The sequence below is a fragment of the Xenopus laevis genome, chromosome 7S, assembly GCF_017654675.1.
Source record: "Xenopus laevis strain J_2021 chromosome 7S, Xenopus_laevis_v10.1, whole genome shotgun sequence".
Lineage (NCBI taxonomy): Eukaryota > Metazoa > Chordata > Amphibia > Anura > Pipidae > Xenopus > Xenopus laevis.
Window position 1 is genome coordinate 97,754,183 of NC_054384.1, and position 22,152 is coordinate 97,776,334.

The 22,152-nt window shown below is 41.5% G+C and overlaps 1 protein-coding gene across 1 annotated transcript; it reads right to left on the reverse strand.

The window, feature by feature from the left end:
- Window positions 1-1,283: 1,283 nt before the first annotated feature.
- Window positions 1,284-19,571, reverse strand: bax.S (BCL2-associated X protein S homeolog). The gene is given in 6 exon segments (NM_001085635.2): window positions 1,284-2,092; window positions 2,834-2,938; window positions 3,026-3,161; window positions 3,341-3,496; window positions 8,332-8,380; window positions 19,400-19,571. Coding segments are annotated over 6 exon segments (666 nt in total). The 5' UTR covers window positions 19,518-19,571; the 3' UTR covers window positions 1,284-1,990.
- Window positions 19,572-22,152: the final 2,581 nt, after the last annotated feature.

A 22,152-nucleotide genomic window follows, 5' to 3' on the forward strand; every position in this document is an offset into this window, starting at 1 on the left:
AAAATATGATTAAAAATAAACAGCCACTGCAAAGTTTCTCAGAATATTCCACTCAAACAGTAATAACTGAACTTACCCTTTAAATATGTCCACCACTGTCAGTTTACCGATACATTGTTTACAGGTATCCGGATCTAAATGCCTGTTTACTATTTATATAAATACCATTTATTAATGAGTTACAAGAACTTTGCAGTCTGTTCTACCCTTAGTTGAAAACAAAAAGGGGTTTCCTCAGGCCAGCACTTGACACATGGGCAGTACAGAACTCTTCCTTAAAGTTCTATACTGTGAATGCACAAAGTCTGAAACGGTGTTGGTGATGCTGGGAACCTGGACAAAGATGAGTTTGTCCTAAATAAAACTATCATGTGATCAATGTGACAGGGGAAGGGGGGCTAACAAATTGGTACCCCCAATAATCAGGCTTTTGTTGTTTTAAAATGATCCATCTACCAGTCCAGTACCACTTTTATGCTGAACCGTGTCTGACGGTGTCATAAATTAAAATACCCTTAAGTATGTTGGGTCTGTTTACCGTACACTGCTTTTATATAGATTGTATTGTGCCAGACATTAAATCACAGTGCATTCTCCTGCTGCATGGGCAATAACCGTATTTGGAAGCAAGGCCACGTCGGACAGCCGCCCCGCTCCCCCCTCCTTGTGCGCCCCAGACGGACCACGACTTGATCGTGTCGGTGGCACGGAGAGAGAGGAAAGAGATGAGAGATGGATGGGAGGGGAAGCAGGGGAGGAGAGCTACGGAAGGGGGGGGCAAAGATCGACTGAGGGGAGGAGAGCGACAGAGGGGGGGGGGGGAAAGAGCAACAGAGGGGGTGGGGAACCAAAGAGGGCTGAAAACATACTAGGGGTAGGCAGAAGACAATATAAAAAGGTACCTGCCCAGCACCCTTCCCTTTCATTGCACCCTAGGCAGGTGCCTCTTCTGCCTACCCCTAGTTTCGGTCCTGTTTGGATGGGTCCACCGCCAAATTCCCTGGCTCTATAAAAAGTACCCAAGTATCACCCAACTTTGCCATCTAAGACACAGGCACAAACCCAAGACACACACACCTGTACCACTAGACATTTCAGCTTTGCTGTGCATTTTGATGCCTCAACTCTCCTGTGGGTCTGTCTCTAAAGAAAAGGACTAACCAAGAATGCTGGAAAAATAAGTCTGATTCCATGTTTTGAGGTATTCAAGTTCTACTGAACCGGGAAGGCAAACTTGTGACTAAAAAAAAAAAAAAAAAAAAAAAAAAAAAAAAGCAGATAGCTACATATAAAACAGTATATTATTTTTGCTGTCTGAGGATGTAAATACTTGTAATTAAACATCTCTGGTTCAGACTTCTGACCGAATAACTTAAATCTTATATAGAAATCAGAATTGTATGATATTTTAGAGCATCAATAAATCCAAACTGCTTAATATCTTGCTAGCGAACTACTCTACTGTCAGGGAACTCGATTAAAGCAAAGTTATCACAGGCTCCTAAAAGCAAATATTTCTTCAGTGAGCGCCAAGACCAATTCATTGAAACATGAAAAATGTGCAAGGACCACCCCTGAAAAGTGCCATTTGTGCTCGCGATTAACATTAACACAATGCTGTTTTCTCAGCCCTGAGAGAAGACTGTTCACTCTGTAAATAACGGAAATTGGAAACTTCAGGGTGCAAATTATGCAGAAATGGACATTCCTCACCCATGGACATTCTAGGCTTTTTGCCCCCACAAGATTGAGCAGAGGGGGAAGTTCAAGTATTATATCAAACATCAGTTTAAAAATCAATTAAAAATTAAAAAAGGCACAGGAAAAAAAAAACATGATCCCCGAATTAAATGATGTCTGAAGTTCTTGCGGTAACGTTCTCTTGGAGCCTGGTGGAAGCACCCGTTTGTCAGCACAAAGGTGAATCCTATTTAGTCATGTACTTCCGGTATAAAAACAGGTATAAAAGCGCTGCGTCTATCGGAAAATATTAGGACATCTTCCAGATGGCAAGAGAGGCAGTGAGGACCCCAGCTAGGAATACGCCAACTGTTTGCCAAGTAGGGGTGCCAAAGTAGGACAGCATGCCTTCCTAAAAAAAAAAAAGGATGAAAAATGTCAAACATTTCAGATAAAACAAAGAAGTCAGCTAATCATACAATAACAATAAAAGCTGGAGTCACTTGGGAGGTGCATGTGCCAAGTTTCTAAGGCAGACTTCAGTACAGGAGATTCCTGGGTCACGGATGGTGGTAGCAGCCCTATTATAACTTATTCTGGGGTAAGAAACAAGTGATCAGTCAACAGGGATGCCCAAGAAATCAGAGCCAACATTGACTCTAGCTTTCCTTATCCTTAAAGGAGAATTCAACCCATAGTTTGAAAAAAAAAAAAAAGCCCCCCCCCCATCCCCGCCTACCTCCTCAATCCTCAGTTTTCTGACCGAAGAAGAGATGACGAGCCCTACCAATTGCCCATGTGAAAAGAAGGAGCACCCCCCTAATGCAAGCTAAGCACGGTATGAACCACCTGCTGTTTGAACTTGTTGGTATTTGAACAATAAAAATTATATAATATTAACTGATCAACGTTAACTTGAACTAATACAAGGAGGGAAGGCCTGTGTCCCCCAATGTAGGACAAGAGAAAAGGATTTAACGGTAAGTACAAAAATCTAGTTTTAACTTTAGGGTGGAATATTCCTTTAAAACATAAAGATCCAAATTACAGAAAGAGCTGTAATCCAGAAAACCTCAGGTCCTGAGCCTTCTGGATAACAGGTCCCATACCTGTACTACAGCTTCCGGCTTGTAATTGAAAGTCCCATACTCACCCAGCCTCCCTGATCCCGTATCCACTGGACAACATAGTCCCGCAGGTAGTCCATGGTCCAGTTAATGATGGTGCGAATCATCTCAGGAACTTTTGTGCAAAGAGCCTATAGACAAAGCACAAATATTAACATCTTAAAAATATTCCTAAAAACCAAGCATTAGTAGAGGCTGCTAACAGTGCCACAATTTACCTTTACAACAAGTTTACAGGCAAAGTAGAATAGGGCAACAACTCTTCCCCAGTTGAAGACCCCATCGGCAAACAGTTCCTTGGCCACATGAAAAAATACCTGCTTGGGTGAGGTGCAGGGTACATTATCAATTCTCCTACACAGATGGAGGAGATAAAAAACCACAATTAATATTAATATACAGTGTAACTGGCATCTACAAAGCTCTAGAGTTTAACCAAGACAACAGTTTGGATTCAGTATTACATAAAGCACATATGGAACACTGATAGATGTGTATGCCACTGTACAGGACAAGATTGAAACAGACAATACCTTTGTAGCTCCATGTTTGCATCCAGCTCATCACCTATTTTCCTCAGGCACTCACTAAGCCGCTTTATAGACGGGTCACTCTGTTGGGAGATGCCTGGGAATAGCACCCCTGCACCAGCTACATCAGGATTGTTTTGCAGCCGGTCAGAGATGAACCTGAGGAGTAGAGAATAACATAATAGCAACATATTCTAGTTACATCCAAGTCTTGTAAATAAGGTGGTGTTAGAATATATTTAAGCAAATACTTCTTAAAGGGAAACTAAGTCTGAAATAGAATAATGCTAGAAATGCTGTATTTTGTATACTAAACATGAACTTACTGCACCACAAGCCTAATCAAACAAATAATTTATGCTTTCAAAGTTGGCCACAGGGGCTCACCATCTTGTAACTTTGTTAAAAATCTTTGCAAGACTTAAGCTGGCCATAGACGCAAAGATCCGATCGTACGAATCAACGTACGATCGGACTTTCCCATCTCCCGACCCGCCACTAACCATTCAGATCAAAGTCTTTACCATTCCGATCAAATAAGAACAGATCACCCAATGTTCTGCCCCTGACAGCAATCGTACGATACTTATGTCTGACAACACTAGTGACAGTCTCCCACTGAAAATCGTACAATTGGCAATACACGCAGAGATATTATCGGCAGGCGACAGAAATTTTCTAACCTGTCCGATCGACCAATCTCAGACGGACGAAAAATGTCGGGACTCTCCACACATGGTCCGAAAATCATACGAATCCACGATTCGTACGATCGGATCTTTGCGTCTATGGCCAGCTTAAGACTGTGCACATGCTCAGTGTGGTCTGGGCTGCTTAGGGATCGTCATAAATGATCAAAACAGCACAAGTCAAATAATATCTGCCAGAAGCCAGTACAGCAAGACTGATTAATAATCAGAATATACAGACTGCACTGGGTCCTGTGTTGTCATGTAATCTAATGTAGATTTTATAGTTTTTGTATTGTTTAATACAAACTTTTCCCAACTCTGCAGAACCAGTGGCGGCAGCAAAATAATCCTACAAATAGAATCCCAGTTTATCTGTATAAATCTGGCTCCATGATCTTTTTCCCTGCAGCTGGAGTTGGAAACATTAAAGAGGATGTAAAGGCAAAAATTAAATCCCATTTTTACTTTAACTGAAAAAGAAACTTCTCCAATATACTTTTATAAACAATCGGTACAGTTTTTAGAAGAAACCTGACTGTATGCAGTGAAATTCCTCCTACATTTACTTGCTGTGACCGCTGCAGATATGAATCTCTACATGGTCGACGGCTGTTCTACAAGGAAACAAACAAAGCTGCTCCAGTTCGGGGAAGTCCCACCCCCCCTGCCTTTTCAAATAATGATTCTTTCCCTGCAGAGCAGTTAGGGACTGTCTGAAGCTTCCTATCTGCAGCAGTCAGAGAAAACAAATGAAGGGAGACTTTCACTGCATACAGGCAGGTTTCTTATAAAAACATTTTTTTAATTAAAGTATATTGGAGATAGTTTTCTTTTTCATTAAAGGGCATGTAAAGGCAAAAAAAATAAAATCCCATCATTACTTTCTTTAATGAAAAAGAAACCTATCTCCAATATACTTTAATTAAAAAATGTGTACAGTTTTTATAAGAAACCTGACTGTATGCAGTGAAATTCTCCCTTCATTTACTGCTGTGGATAGGAATTGTCGGACGGTCCCTAACTGCTCTGCAGGGAAACAATCATACTTATGAACAGCAGGGGGAGCCCCCGCCTTACTTCCCAGCCATGCAGAACTCAAGCAGCTTTGTTTATGACATTCCCTAACAGTGGCGTAACTTCGGATGCCAGGGCCCCCCTGCAAAGAAATTTTCAGGCCCCCCTTTGTACAAAATAGTAGGAGATATGCTGACTGAACAGTGAGGAATAACAGTTGTGTTTTAGTGATTGTATTTGCCCATGGAAACAAAAAGCTTTTCACATAGCAGCAATGCGATTTCTCCTACCTCAGCTCTGTGTAAAAGCTCTTGCCTTAGCTCCCTGAAACTTCTTTAAATTGCAGCCGGTAAGAGCACACACTTCTAATACAGCCAGTGCTTGAACTGGGATCAAAAAAGTGGAGGGATGGTACGCTCGGCACACAATGCACCCACTATTATACTAAGCCTCGCCGAACAAAACTTTCGAGTTTCAAACACTTTAAGCCAAAACCATTTTGCTATTTCCATGTTTATTAAAGGAGAGCTAAACCCTAGGTATAGGACCTGTTACCCAAAATGCTCAGGGGCTGGGGTATGCCGATAAGGGGTCTTTCCATAATCTGGAACTGCATACCCCAGTCTGCTAAAAATCCTTTGAACATTTAGTAAACCCAATAGTTTTGTGTTCCCACCAATAAAAATTAGTTATATCTTAGTTGGGATGAAGTACAATATTCTGTTTTGTTATTACAGAGAAAAAACAAATGTTTTGAAATTTTGAATTATTTAATTAAAATTAAGTTTATGGTAGACAAACTTCCTGTAATTTGGAGCTTTCTGGATAATGGATCCTGTACCTGTACTGCTTAATACAGCCAATTACAGTAGGTACTGGTTTTGAAAGTCTTTTCTGAAACATTCAACCTGCAATCTCTGTTTAATTAATAGCCCCCCTGGATTCTCCCGATCATCTGGGGCAGTAAGTTTGGCTTGTGTCTTTCCCCTGACCTCATCACAGTATTAAATTAACTCTTTCATATCACGATTTTCTTTTATTATATGGCTTCCCCCATGGACCTTGTACAGGTATGGGACCCATTATCCAGACTGCTTGGGACCTGGGGTTTTCTAGATAAGAGATCTTTCTGTAATTTGGGTCTTCATGCCTTAAGTCTACTAGAAATTCATTTAAACCCAATAGGCTTTTTTCTTCCAATAAGGATTCATTATATCTAAGTTGGGATCAAGTACAAGGGACTGTTTTATTATTACACAGAAAAAGGAAATTATTTTTAAAAACTTGGATTATTTCTATAAAATGGAGTCAATGGGAGACAGTCCTTCTGTAATTTAGGAACTCTCTAAATAACGGGTTTCCAGATAATGGATCCCATACCTGTATATAAATTTTTTTAAGAAACTCTTTTCACACACATTTTTTTTTTGAGAAAAAATATGAATTCTGGTGGAAATCAACAAAAACACAAGTAGCATAGAAGTCAGCACAAGCTCCTCTCCTGCTGGAGCTGCCAGCTCCCCCCTACCTCTCAGAAACTAAAGGTGGACTGGACTCCTTGACTGTGACTTACTTCCCTGCTGCTGCACATTCATTTCTATGTGATCACTGAGACACTTGTTAGATAAGGATCAAGCTGCAGCAGCACATTCACTTCTCACAAGTCTCAGTGATCACATAGAAATTAATGTGCAGCAGCTGCAGGGAAGTAAATCACAGTCTAGGAGTCCAGTCCACCTTTAGTTTCTGAGAGGGAGGGGGAGTGACAGAAGTTTAGTGTGTAACGGAGAGGTAACGGGGAGAGAGAACAGAGAGTTTTAAAAACTGCAGTGGGAATGGGGAGGCGGTTGGTGTGCCTGTGCTGTGGCATCATTGTAAGGAGAGGTCGAATCCCAGTCGGCAGCAGTTTTCTCAAGTGCAGCAGGCGTGCTGCTGCGACGTTCTGCTCCTCTTCCGGCTCCCTCTCTGGCACTGCAGGTAGACTTCCTGTTCACCGCTGGCCACTTCCACTGCACCAACTGGGGAGGGGGGTGGTGCGAAATGCTGCAGCCTAGTTTGGACAACCCTGCCCTAAATGATCCTGGCTGGTTGCACATACTGAGGAAGCAGGCCCCTGCCGGGCCCCCTGTACCTCCGGGCCCCCCTGCGACTGCGGGGTCTGCTTCCTCGGTAGTTACGCCACTGTTCCCTAAGCAGCCCAGACCACACTGAGCATGTGCACAGTCTTAGTCTTGCAAAGATGTTTAACAAAGTTACAAGATGGTGACCCCCTGTAGCCAACTTTGAAAGCATAAATTATTTATTTGATTAGGCTTGTGGTGCAGTAAGTTCATGTTTATATTTAGTATACAAAATACAGCATTTCTAGCCTTATTCTATTTTAGATTTTACATGCCCTTTAAAGAAAGTAAAAATGGGTTTTTATTTTTTTGCCTTTACGTCCCCTTTAAAGGAACAGTTCAGTCTAAAAATAAAAACTGGGTAAATAGATAGGCTGTGCAAAATAAAACACGTTTCTAATATAGTTAGTTAGCCAAAAATGTAATGTATAAAGGCTGGAGTGACTGGATTTCTAACATAATAGCCAGAACACTACTTCCTGCTTTTCAGCTCTCTAACCCTGAATTAGTCAGCGACTTTAAGGGGGCCCACATGGGACTAACTGTTCAGTGAGTTTGCAATTGATCCTCAGCATTCAGCTCAGATTCAAAAGCAACTAATGACCTATGTGCCCCCCCCCCTCAAGTCACTGATTGGCTACTGCCTGGTAACCAATCAGTGGAAACCAAGAGAGCTGCAAAGTAGGTGTTCTGGCTATTATGTTAGACATCCAGTCACTTCAGCCTTTATACATTACACTTTTGCCTAACTATATTAGAAACATTTTTTATTTTGCACTATTAACCCAGTTTTTATTTCTATACTGAACTATTCCTTTAATATCAAAGACTGGTCTAGTGCATTACTGTTTATTATCCACAGAAAATATAGTGTGTCCAATAAGCCCTATGAGTCTGGTTGTAGTAAAAAGCAAAGCAAAACTAGTAGAAATCCAATTAAGAAAATATGGCTGCTGCAACTAGTAAGGGATGAGGGTGCCCCAAGTTTGAGTGTACCCTCCTTCCAGAGATGCTCCTGTACCAAGTTGAGGATGTTGCAATGAACTTTTGGGCAAGATGACACAATGCACCAGTAACCAGATCAGGTAGTTTAAGCAAGAGTGGCACCAACTTAGGATTCAGAGTTTGTTTTCAGCTCCACTGTAGATCTTTTTATATTGTCACTCACCCATTTAGCAGATGCTCTCCTGTTTCTAAGATCTGTTCTGTGGATATTCCTGAGGAAGCCAAAAAGAACAATCAATGTAATGCAAGATAGGGTACTGCAGGACTCCTCACATTAGCATGCAAATTTTAGTCTATGCACTGGAAAGAGATGTCCACATAAATAATAAGTAAATAAATAATATAACGTATGGGCACCTAAGAGAGCAGCTATTATCCTTTTGACTCAGTGGATGTATTCTTTGTTGGCATTTGTAACCGGTAAAGAAGCAAATGACCCCAACTTTTTTTTTTTAAAGGAAACCACCCCCACAACTTGTGATAGGCAGTTTCCATTGAGATTAAAGGGATACTTGTCATGTTTCTTTTACAAAACACATCAGTTAATTGCGCTTCTCTAGCAGAATTCTGCACTGAAATCCCTATCTCAAAAGAGCAAACTGATTTTTTTATATTTCATTTTGAAATCGGACATGGGACTAGACATATTGCCAGTTTCCCAGCTGCCCCCAGTCATGTGACTTGTGCTCTAATAAACTTCAGTCACACTTTAGGGCAGAGACACGCTGCTATTTTGGGAGATTAGTCGCCCAGTGACAAATCGATTATTCGGGCGACTAATCTCCCCGAACTGCCTTCCTGCCGGTGGAATGGCACTCGGATGCTTTGGATTTCTGAAGTCGCCCAAAGTTTTCTCGTGAGGCAATTAGATTAGTCGCCCGAATAAGAAACAATGTCGCTGGGCGACTAATTGGCAATATGCAGGTACGGGCCGACCCCTGCACAAAATCTTCGGGTCGATCGTGACCTAGCACTGCCGGCGCCAAAATTTATAGACTTGCACCCGCCCCTCCGTGACATCACTGCAGGGCAGGTTGGGCTCCAGTCTATAAAGATTAGCAGCAGCGACCTCGAGTGCATTGCCCAGGCGATTTTTCATTTTACAAGGCGGAAGGCCGGGAGAAGGCAGTTCGGGGAGATTGTCGTCCCGAAGAAGATGCGATTAGTCTCCTCGAATCTGCCTGTGTGCTAAAGCCCTTCAAGAAATTTAGATAACTTTCCTTTTTCTGTTCTCCCATTGTCTCTATGAGACTCTAAATAGCAGCCAGAAAGGGGTGTGGCCTGGTCAGTTAGGGGGCTTGGTCAACATTATTTGCACGGAGGGGTAAGTAAAGAGTTAGGGGCATTTGCCCGGGGGGGAACTAGGCTGGGGGAGGAAGGTCTGTGTAGGGTATGGGGGCAAGGGTTTGATTCTCCTTTAAAGTTTGTCCCGTCAGCTGCCCAAACGTGCCTCTGAGGATCACATTTTTAGCCCAAAATCACAAAACCCACAACTGGACCAGCAGGCCCCACAGGCAATTTCTTGACAAGTTTACAAGCACAAAAATTAAGATCAAGGTGAAAAGAGTCAATAATGAAAGATCTGGCAGAATATTGGACTGAATCGGAGCCCTAATTTTCATATGCAAATTAGGGAAATAAGGGGGTAAGAGAACCGCATGTGCTGTTTAAAACATAAAAAAAAAATTTGCTGACTTCCTTGTTTGTGTGTCAAAAAGTTTTTTGTTTTTTTTTAATTCGGTTCAGCCAGGCACTTGGATTTTCCCAAATCCTGTTGAAAAAGGCAGACTCTTGGCTGTATCCCATACCAAATTCTGGAAAAGAATCCCTAAAAATAACGGACCTGATGCCCCTACCCTGGCTCTAGAAAACATCCACCAACCAGGCAGTTCTCAGACAGGAGAGGTAACACCACTCTAGGCAAGGGGAGCAGGGCCTCGTCTTATGGTTGCATGGAACCTCGCTCGCCAAAAAAAACAAACAAAAAAAAACCCAGACATTTGGCCATATTAAGAAAATTACAGTACTTGACTTGCAGCAATATGGAGTATTGGCCCACGTTGTTCTCTCAATGCTAAGCCCTAGGAATGCCTGAACACACAACAGGCCATATTTCTAAAAAGATGGGAATCCAGCTTATCCGGAGGGGTATTTCTTAACACTTTCTTGTGCCCGATTACCAAAAGCTGAACACAGAGCAAACATTATTAAACACCCCTATAAATAACGACATAATTGAGAGCAGGGGAGGTTTCCTCTCCACTTCTGACCATGAATACAGTACAGGTATGGGATCAGTTATACAGAAAGCTCCGAATTACGGAAAGGCCATTGCCCATAGACTCCATTATGATCAAATCAAATTTTTTTTCCCCAAATATTTCCTTTTTCTCTGTAATAATAAAACAGTAGCTTGTACTTGATCAGAACGAAGATATAATTAATCCTTATTGAAAGCAAAAATCAGCCTGTTGGATTTATTTCATGTTTAAATGATTTTCTAGTAGATTTAAGGTTTAAAAATTATGGAAAAGATCCATTATCCGGAAAACCCCAGGTCCAAAGCATTCTGGAAAACAGGTGCCACACCTGTACTAGATATTCTTCAGTGTGGCACTGTTGCTGATTGAATTTGAACAATTAAACATCTATAAACCTAAATACACATTTAAGCCGTAGGGTAGATGCCTCTGACGACTACTCCTGGTTCTGTTTTGGTTTCTAACTAAACTCATAAAATCAGACACTGAATCATTCCTAGCGGATTTATACTCAAGACTTTTGGGGAAAGTCAAAAGCCTAGTTCACATGTAATAGGTGGCCTATGTAAAAGAGTAGTAAAGGGGTGGTTCACTTAACTTTTAGTATGTTATAGAATGGCTAATTCTAAGCAACTTTTCAAATGGCTTTCATTTTTTCACCTGAATCTTTTCAGCTTTCAAATAGGGGTCACTGACAACATCTCAAAAAATGGTCTGTAAGGGTACACATTTATTGTTATTGCTACTTTTTATTACTCATTCAGGCCCTCTCTTATTCATATTAGTCTCTTATTCAAATCAATTCATGGTTGCTAGGATAATTTAGACCCTAGCAACCAGACTGCTGAATAAAAAGCTAAATATTGCAAACACCCCATATAATAATAAATGAAAACCAATGGCAAAATGTCTCAGGATATCACTCATATTAAAAGTAATTTAAAAGTGAACAACCCCTTTAATGTCTTATGTGTAAGGATTCTATACCAAGCTAGACATACAGCAGCCCTATAAAACTATAGACCCTTATAACTGTGAAACCATCCCCCATAGTTTTCTGATCTTGCTTATACATAAATCCTCTTTTGAGGAAAGAAAAATGAAACCCCAATGTTATTATATGTTCTTATTTACAGCTCAACAGACGCACATACAAAGGGTAAGTCTAAACACAGTGTTAAGTTTTCGAAGCTTCCTGGAATGAGTCACCTTCCCGTGTGCATGTTTAGGTCTCTCTCACTAGTCTCCAAGACCACAGACGTGTACCTGAAACTCATTGCGTTTGCATGTCTAATAATTCATGGGGGATGCTGGACAAAAACAAACATTAAATAAATGTGAGCAAGCCGGCAACAGAGTTGTGTTTTGGGTTGAAAAAGGTACCACCTAGACTGGTATTGTAAAATTTTGAACACTGATTAAGAGGCACTGGCAGAAAGACAAAAATAAAATCATAGGCACGGATCTTCAAAACAATTTCAATAAAGGCACTGGGGTCGGGTCGGGGACCCCTGGCTTAAGTAGCCAATTGCACTAATCAGGAGGAGTGACAGGATACATTTGGTCACATTATGCATTTCATAACTGGGAAAATGCATGTAAATCATGGTCAATATCCTGCCAAACCTTTTCAGAAAACAGTCTGGGGAGGCTAGAATTTATTGTTATTTTCCATAACTTACTTGGCCCTACCCTATTTCCCAGTCCGTCATTCAACATATAATTCTAAGAAAAGGATAAAAACACAGTTTAATACCCGCTGTGTCTTACAGCTATTAATTGAAGCCTGGGATCTCCTGTTGTACAACACAGTGTAAACTCTCCGCTAGCTTTTTAGTTAGGTCTGATCCTAAAGGTGGTCATACACAGATAGGGTTGCCACCTTTTCTGAAAAAAAAAATACCGACCTTCCTATGTATTATCATTTTTCCCTATTAATAACATTGGGATCAACCAAACTTACCGGCCAGGCTGGTAAAATACAGGCCAAGTGGCAACCCTATACAGAGACAGATTTAAGCTGCTGATTTGGGTTCTTTAGTCCAATTCAGCATCTTATCTGCCCTTATAAGGGGCCTTCCAACAGGCCTCCAAGATCAATACATGGCCAAAAATCATCCTAATGTCCATCAGACAGGCTTGATTTTTCTGTTGGACCAAGGACTCCATTGGCTTATTGATGTGATCCTTGCTACAACTTTTCATATCTCCTTCATTGTAATTCAGTAGTCTGGCCCTAGAGCCGAATGATCCCATTAGCAAGATATAGTCCAGCCAAGGGGAGAATATTGGGGGAAAGATTTGGGAATCTTACAGCATATAGTCATATTTAGTCAGAGTAAAAATAGATTTAAAGAAACAGCCTGCTGAAGCCCTTTAGCCTGATCTGACAGAAAATTAGTTGTTTATGGCTAAATGCCATTTCCAGAAAGAAGGATCACTAAAATGGCACAATAAAAGTCAACACTTCAAAAAAAATGGAGACAAAGAGGAGATATAGCAGCTCAACAAAGTCTATGAAAGAAAAGCAAATCTTATAATGGTGTGTATAGAACAGAAGATTCTCTTATATTAAAGGAACTGTTCAGTATAAAAATAAAAACTGTGTAAATAGATAGACTGTGCAAAATAAAAAAATGTTTCTAATATAGTTAGTTAGGCAAAAATGTAATGTATAAAGGCTGGAGTGACTGGATGTGTAACATAATAGCCAGAACACTACTTCCTGCTTTTCAGCTCTCTAACTCTGAGTTAGTCTGCGACTTGAAGGGGGGCCACATGGGACATAACTGTTTAGCGAGTTTGTAATTGATCCTCAGCATTCAGTTCAGATTCAAAAGCAACAGTTATGACCCATGTGCCCCCCTCAAGTCAATGATTGGTTGGACATTTAGGTCTGATCCTAAAGGTGGTCACACACAGATAGAGTTGCCACCTTTTCTGGAAAAAAATACTATTTTACGATTATATACATATGCCCCTGAAGAAGCCGTGGTACACGGCGAAACGCGTAGGGCAGGTGGCATAGGTGGACAGTGGGCGAATAGCTCCCACTTGTTCCCCACGTAGCTAGGTAGAATTTGGGCTGGGGAATGATTGGAAGGGAGGTGTTGGGAATGGCTACAAACATATGGCTATTACTTTAATCACTACTGTGGTCAGGGGTGAAATTACAACGCTGACTACAATAATTGTCCACTGATTCACCCTATGCTTGGCTTTTAATTGTGTGTTGTTTTAGGGACAGGGTCCCGGACTTCCATATACTTACAATGGAGTCTCATATGGCATTGTTTTTGTGGGTGCGTGTGTTTTTAACTTACTTTTATTAAAAGTTATGTTTTAAAATACTTTTTCTTCTATATACCTTTTGGCATGATTCAACTGAACTGGTTAGCTTGGAGATAACAGGGTTATAAAAAAAAAAAAAAAAAAAAAAAAAAAAAAAAATTCTATTTTCCCTGTTTCTCTGGTGGTTGTTTGGACGATTATATACAGCAATGATCTATGATGACTGTTTACAACAAGAAATGTATAACCATTATGTTGATAAAAATAAAGTATACAAAAAAAAAAAAGACTATATGGCACAGGTTAAATAATGGATAACAGATAACACCATTATGTTCTATAGAGCTTATCTGCTGTGTAACCTGAGCCTTTTCTCCTTTGAATGGCTGCCCCCATTGCTACACAGCAGCTTATTTATATAAACTATAGTAGTGTTTCTATAGCAAACACACCAGTTTTACCAGTGCAGGACAACACTGCATTATATTTGTATTACTTATCTGTATTACTTCCATTCCAGTTACTGTTCCTTTAAGACAATCTTATTTCAGTGCCCTTGCAACCAAGCATGCAATGATTTGAATAAGAGACTGGAATATAATTAGGGGAGGGTCAGAATAACAATTCAAGTAATAAAAAGTTGCATTAACAATACATCTGTAGCCTTACAGAGTTTTTGTTTTTAGATGGGATCTGTGACCCCCCCCACCCCCATTTGAAAGCCGGAAAGAGTCTCCCCCCACCCCCATTTGAAAGCCGGAAAGAGTGAGAAAGCGGCAAATAATTAAAAAAACTATCAAAATAAATAATGTAGACCAAGTGTAAAGTTGCTTAGAATTTGTAATCGGGGTAAGAGATAGAAATGTCGGCAGCATTGATCCGATGCAAAACGACTGTCGGATGCAGACGCTGCGTCTGCATATGACAGTCGTGTCGCATCAACGCTGCGACTTCATCCGACATTTCTCTCTCTTACCTTATTTCCGTCGCATGCAATTTGTCACATGCGTTTTGTAGCAGCGCGACGGATTGCGCCAAAAAATTTCCTTAAAAGTTGAACCACCCCTTTAAATAACAATCTCCCAAACCTGATTATCTTCCTACTAATTGAACACCTGGCTCTCCTTCCCTATTTAAATTTAACGGAGAATCCTAAAGGTTTAGACACTTTTGTCATCGGTTTGTATAATATATATGAGCTTTAGCTGTAGTCTTCAGTGTCTATTATTTAAAAAATAAATAAATAAAAGCTTTCAAAAAAATAAAATAAAAATGTAAAAAATAAATAAATGCTTTCAAAAAGCTTTTCAAAATTAAAACAAATATTCAAAAAAATATCCCCCACCCACTGACTGTTGGGGCAAAAGGTAATAGAGGATCTCATGGAGAGGGTGGTGCCCCCTCTTCGGCAGGCAGCACATGCGTGGCCTGTACAGAGCAGAAGTCAACTGGGCACCTATTAAAAATAAAATGCAGAAAAAAAATCCAGCAGCTACAGAAAGAGTGCAAAATAAGTTGAATGCAAGTGACCTGTACATAAGGCCCTACATATACACGGTTAGCCATACTGGGCACGGCACATATTTGGAAAGAAGGAGAATTATTTCTGTTTGTATGAAAAAAAAAAAAAAAAAAAGCAATGGCTGTACAAGAGGTGTTATTGAATGGATCATCTTCCTACACCACTGCAAGACAATACAATGGCTTTAAGTAAAAACATTCAAAAACTTAGCACTGTCAGACTGAGAACTGGTGTCTACATTTAAACAACGGAAATACACAGAATGTGAGTCATAGGCTGCTTCACTAGAACTGCCATTTGCACAACCACCGCCTGTCGAGTCCTCATGTCACAGAACCAATATAAATGTACCATTGTGTTCCATAGAAGAGAACTGTAGGTAAAGCAGAGATTCAACACAATTTTTTTACAGACAGGTCAGACCTGTATAAAAACAGGAACTAATTCAAGGGAATAAAACATTACGCCACCTACTTAGAAATCAAACAGATCACACCCCGAGTATTGTGCATCTGAAATGTATAAAAAGACAGTTATGGGGGGGGGGGGCTCAGTCTGAAGGCTAATTTGGCATTTTCGGTAAAAGCCTAAGGGCAGCATCAAGACACAATCATATCATGTATCATCAGTCTAAAGGCCCCAACCCAAACAGGCCCAATGCCTGACTAAATCTAGACATTTTTAACCTTAAAGGGGAGGGAAGGAGATTGGGCCGGAGGGGGGAGGGGGATTGGGCCGGAGGGGGGAGGGGGATTGGGCCGGAGGGGGAGGGGGATTGGGCCGGAGGGGGGAGGGGGATTGGGCCGGAGGGGGGAGGGGGATTGGGCCGGAGGGGGGAGGGGGATTGGGCCGGAGGGGGAGGGGATTGGGCCGGAGGGGGGAGGGAGATTGGGCAGGAGGGGGGCCGGAGGGGGGAGGGAGATTGGGCAGGAGGGGGGCCGGAGGGGGGAGGGAGATTGGGCAGGAGGGGGGAGGGAGATTGGGCAGGAGGGGGGAGGGAGATTGGGCAGGAGGGGGGAGGGAGATTGGGCAGGAGGGGGAGGGAGATTGGGCAGGAGGGAGATTGGGCAGGAGGGGGAGGGAGATTGGGCAGGAGGGGGGAGGGAGATTGGGCAGGAGGGGGAGGGAGATTGGGCAGGAGGGGGGAGGGAGATTGGGCAGGAGGGGGGAGGGAGATTGGGCAGGAGGGGGGAGGGAGATTGGGCAGGAGGGGGGAGGGAGATTGGGCAGGAGGGGGGAGGGAGATTGGGCAGGAGGGGGGAGGGAGATTGGGCAGGAGGGGGAGGGAGATTGGGCAGGAGGGGGAGGGAGATTGGGCAGGAGGGGGAGGGAGATTGGGCAGGAGGGGAGGGAGATTGGGCAGGAGGGGGAGGGAGATTGGGCAGGAGGGGGAGGGAGATTGGGCAGGAGGGGGAGGGAGATTGGGCAGGAGGGGGAGGGAGATTGGGCAGGAGGGGGAGGGAGATTGGGCAGGAGGGGGAGGGAGATTGGGCAGGAGGGAGGAGATTGGGCAGGAGGGGGGAGGGAGATTGGGCAGGAGGGGGGAGATTGACTTGAGTCCAACAAGCACTGCTCTTGGCATTGGACACAAACTTTCTGTATACTACACAAGGTTTAGCACAAGTGGAATTACTACACACACAGAAGTAGTTTTTGTGCACTTTTCATTTCCCTGGCACCTCCCTCTATTTCCTATAAAGAGCACACGTGCCGCCACTGTGATGTGATATTACTCTGTGATATGGAATGTGACTCGTAGATCACAAACAGAAAGTACAGTGTCCTGCTTATATTGCACTGTCCAAACAGAACTTGTTTGCTTTATTAATATAGAGACTACAGAGTGCTGTAATGAGATGATACTCATTCACACCAGTCCCTGCCGCAGTGGAGATTGCTATGTAAGCACCAATCACAAATAAGCACAAAATAATAATAATCTTACTTCCCAGGTACCGACACCGACTATACGTCTCTTCTGGGTCCAGACAAACAACATGCACACGGGGGGGGGGGGGGGAAGCTGAACGTCAAACATGGAACAGCCCATAGAAGAGGCACAGCAATGCACAGGCCCATATGTTAGATTATTTAGGGGGGGCCTTAAAGTGATACTGACACCAAAAAAACTTCTCTTCAAAATATTAATGTACCTTAAAAGTCACCTATAGGTCATGCTGACGGTTTTTCACGAATAGTTCTGCTTTTGTGAGTAATTGTTATGTGAAGTTTCTAAATCTAACTGTTTTGCCAACCTGACTGTCCCTTCTGGAAGAGTTTCTAATGCGAATGGACTCCCGCTGCACAAACAGAGGAGGGGGGGGGGTTGATGAGATCCGTAATGTGAAAGCACTGGGCAAATGCTTTTATGGCAACATTATAAATAACATGGAAAGACAATGTTACATTAGTTTCCATTCGTTTTCATTATTTATTTTACTTTTATAATGTTTTGCCTTTCTTCTGACTTTTTTTTTTTTTAGATGGGGTCAGCGATGCCCATCTGAAATTTGGAAATGCTCTGTAAGGCTACACATTTATTGTTATCGTTACTTTTTATTTCTCATCTTTCTAGTATAGTCTTCTCCTATTCATATTCCAAATCTGTGCATGGTTGCTAGGGTAATTTGGACCCTAGCTTCCAGATTGTTTATAATGCAAATTGAAGAGCTGCTGAATATAAAGCTAAATAATCCATAAAAAATGAAAACCAATTGCAAATTGTCTCCGATAATCACTATCTACGTCATACTTAGGGGCAGATTTATCAAAGGTCGAAACTTCAAACTTCGAATTCAAAAAGACCAACCGAATGGTGGATGAAGTTTTTTGAGGTCTAAGTGTGCCTTCTTCGGATCCAAAGTTTTTTTTAATTTGACCTCCCAAACTCCCCCAATTGCCTCCCATACAGGTTATAGGAGGTCCCCCATAGGCTAAAACAGCATTTCGGCAGCTTTTAGGTGGCGAATGGTCGAAGTTTTAAAGAGAAAGAACTTAAAAAAAAAAAAAACTATGACTATTTCCTAGTTTAAGTACACAAAAAATAACTCAAAATTCGAAGTCTTTCACTTCGAAACTTCATCTCGACCTTTGATAAATCTGCCCCTTAATGTTCATTTAAAGGGGAACAACCCCTTTGAAGGGGTTGATCCCCTTTGAATTAACTTTCAGTAGCATGTAAACAGTGATAATCTGAGACAATTTGCAATTCGTTTTCATTTTTTATTATCTGTGTATTTTTAGTTATTTAACCCTTTACTCAGTAGCTCTCCAGTTTGCGGTTTTATCAATCTGGTTGCTATGGTCCAAATTACCCTAGCAACCATGCATTGATTTGAATAAGAGACTGGAATATGAATAGGAGGGCATGAATAGAAAGACCAGTAATAAAAAGTAGCAATAACAATACATTTGTAGCCTTACAGAGCATTTGTTTTATAAGATGGGGTCAGTGACCCCCATTTGAAAGCTGGAAAGAGTCAGAAGAAGGCGGCAAATAATTCAAAAACTAAAAAAGAAAAATTGAAGACCCATTGAAATGTCGCATAGAATTAGCCATGCTATAACATAATAAAAGTTGAACAATCCCCTTTATTTCTGGTGTCTCTCTCTTTAATTCAACTTTGATCATAGAATTCCCTCCAAAGAAAGAAGAGAAGAGAGAGGGACTGTGCCCTTATAACAGGGGACTAGAGGACTCAGAGAAAGAGCCAGGGAGTTATCAGGGAAGTATTCTGGGATTGTAACTTGGTATGTCGAACATAGAGAAGGGATTCACAGCCAGAGAACTGTAAATGCGGTGAACTACAACTCCCAAATCCCGCCCTAGACAGAGGTGCTGGGGGCTGTAAATCAGTATCATGTGGGGGTTTCCATGGCTGCTCATCATTGATATCAAGTAGAAGCACTAGAGGAGACGTCTCAGATAAGAAACATTGGGAAAAGTGTGGGGAAACACTTTGCTTGATGCACTACAACTCCCAGCATCCCCTCTAGGTTGAAAACAATTCCCAGCATCCCCTCTAGTGATAGAAATGCTGTAAAGTTGGGGCGGGGGGACAAGAGGAATAAGGAAAGTAGCCAGAAGTGAGACGGAGCCTCTCGTTGATGTCTGGAGCCTCCACCCAAATTACCGCCATTCCGCTGCCCCTACTCACCTGTTCCGCTGCGGTCACCTGTAGACCCGAGACTCGAACCCCCGGCGGCACCGCCTTCCCCTTGCTTCTTTTCTTTATCATCCCTGGGACAATCCCCACCGGCTCCATGTGTCGCCATTCCCGCTGTCCGAAATGCGACTGAAACACAACTACAGCTAACACGCCAATGCTCACTACCGCCAAGAGCAGCGCAGCTTTCCGTAGAACTGCCCCTATCGAGAGTATGACGCACTTCCGCTCAGCAGGTAATCCGCCCGCCATGACAACTACTGGCAATGACTGCCCATACTATTACGTCTTGAGTTCAATCTCAGGATGTTTCATAGTTGCCAGGTTTGCGATTTTCCTGCCAAATTGGGCTACTAATTTAAAGCCCAGGTTGGTTTTGAAATTACAAACTAAGCAAGGTACGGATTTGGGCTACTTTTTGGGCCTTTGGTTTTTACTTTGAAAACCAGCCAAAGTTTATTATTTGCCCTAATGTGCCAAGCCTGTCTCCCAATGCATGTTGGGTAATGTAGTTTTTGTTAAACTATTTGCCAACTGCCAAGTTTGATGTAAGACTACAATATCCAGCATGCAAAGGGCCTGTGTAGTAGTCGCGCTTTTTGGGGCAAAAATCTATTGGACACCAAAATGTCTTAGGGGCCGATTCACTAAGCTCGAGTGAAGGATTCGAATGAAAAATACTTCGAATTTCGAAGTATTTTTTGGGTACTTCGACCATCGAATGGGCTACTTCGACCTTCGACTACGACCTTCGACTTCGATTCGAACGTTTCGAACGAAAAATCGTTCGACTATTCGACCATTCGATATTCGAAGTACTTTCCCTTTAAAAAAAACTTCGACCCCCTACTTCGGCAGATAAAACCTACCGAAGTCAATGTTAGCCTATGGGGAAGGTCCCCATAGGTTTGCTAACCTTTTTTTGATCGAAGGATTTTCCTTCGATCGTTGGATTAAAATCCTTCGAATCGTTCGATTCGAAGGATTTAATCGTTCGATCGAACGAAAAATCCTTTGATCGAACGAACGTTTAGCGCTAAATCCTTTGACTTCGATATTCGAAGTCGAAGGATTTCAATTCGAGGGTCGAATTTCGAAGTATTTTTTACTTCGAAATTCGACCCTTAGTGAATCTGCCCCTAAAGGTTAACCTGTTTTACCAATATTCATAGAAATTATATCTATATATAAATATATAAAGGCCTTATGGGGCACCTATACCTGGGCCCCCTCTGTAGTTACGCCCTCATGATGGGCGAATCTGTTCCATTTTGCTTCATGGAAAATTTCTAAAAAAGCATATTTTCATATATATTCATTTATTTTTTAGACTTTTTTCACTCCCCATATTGTGTTATTTTGGGCTACTTTTGAAGTGCCTCTTGGCTAGTTTTGGCATGGTTTTGTAGCTGACTTTAGCTAGTTTTAACGACTAAGTGAATTTATATGGACTAAAAGCTGACTCTAGCTAGTCAACTAATGAGACAGCTCATCAGTATATTAGAACATTTACATACAAACTATTATAAACAATTTCTTCCTATATTCATATAAAGCAAACACTTTACAGAGCTTGGGGCATGTCCTAAAGTCACTCAGATTCAGGCCCAGCAATTATATGCCTTGGAATTAACTTTTAAAATGATGTAGAGAGTGATATTCTGAGACAATTTGCAATTTGTTTTCATTTTTATTATTGAAAGTTTTTGAGTTATTTAGCTTTTTATTCAACAGCTCTTCAATTTGCATCTTAACCATTCTGATAACTAGGGTCCAAATTACCCTAGCAACCATGCACTGATTTGAATAAGAGACTGGAATATATAAAGGAGAGGCCCGAATAGAAGGATAAGTAATAAGAAGTAACAATAACAATACATATGTAGCCTTACAGAGCATTTGTTTTTAGAAGGGATTCAGCAACGCCCATTTGAAAGCTGCACAGAGTCAGAAGAAAAAGGCAAATAACTGTAAAACTATTAAAAAATAATGAAAACCGATGTAAAAGTTGCTTAGAATTGGCCGTTCTACCTTAAAGGTGAACCACCCCTTTAACTTTTTTATTTCAATAATTTTTATTGAGGAAATCGTGCATAACAACAAATCCGTCAGCATTGTTACAGTCATCACATAGACACAGGCAGCGTTGAAAACATCTCTGACGCTAACAGTGAAGTGGCTAAATCCAATTGTAACAACAAGCATAGTATATGACATTAAAGCTGAACAGGTGTCAAGTCCAAATAATACAAGGAATAGACATTACACGTTTCCCTTTTATACACATAATTCAAAAGGAAAAAGAAGAACTGTAAAGTACAGAACAGAAAAAAAGAGAAGGAAGCAGAAAAAAAAAAAAAAAAGGGGGGATACTAGTGAAGAAGAAGAAAGAATAAAATAAAAAATAAATAAAGAAAATAAAGCTTAATTCCACTGCCTTATCAACCTGGGCCGTTGTAAGCAAAGACTCATTTTCCATTATCCGCCCTCCGAAAACCATGGCGACCTGTCCTCAATAGGCTAGTGCTGACCGATTAAACCCGGTTGGGTAGCGGTAGGCGATCCAGGGGTCCCAAACCTTCGCGAATTCTTCCTGTTTGTCTAAAGCTATACACGTCAACTTTTCCATAATAAATACTCCATCTATCCTGGTTTTCACATCAGAAAAAGCCAAGGTCGGAGTCAGCCAGGCTTTTGCTATCACCTGCTTTGTTGCCGTGAAAAAATGTGTAATTAAGGAGTAT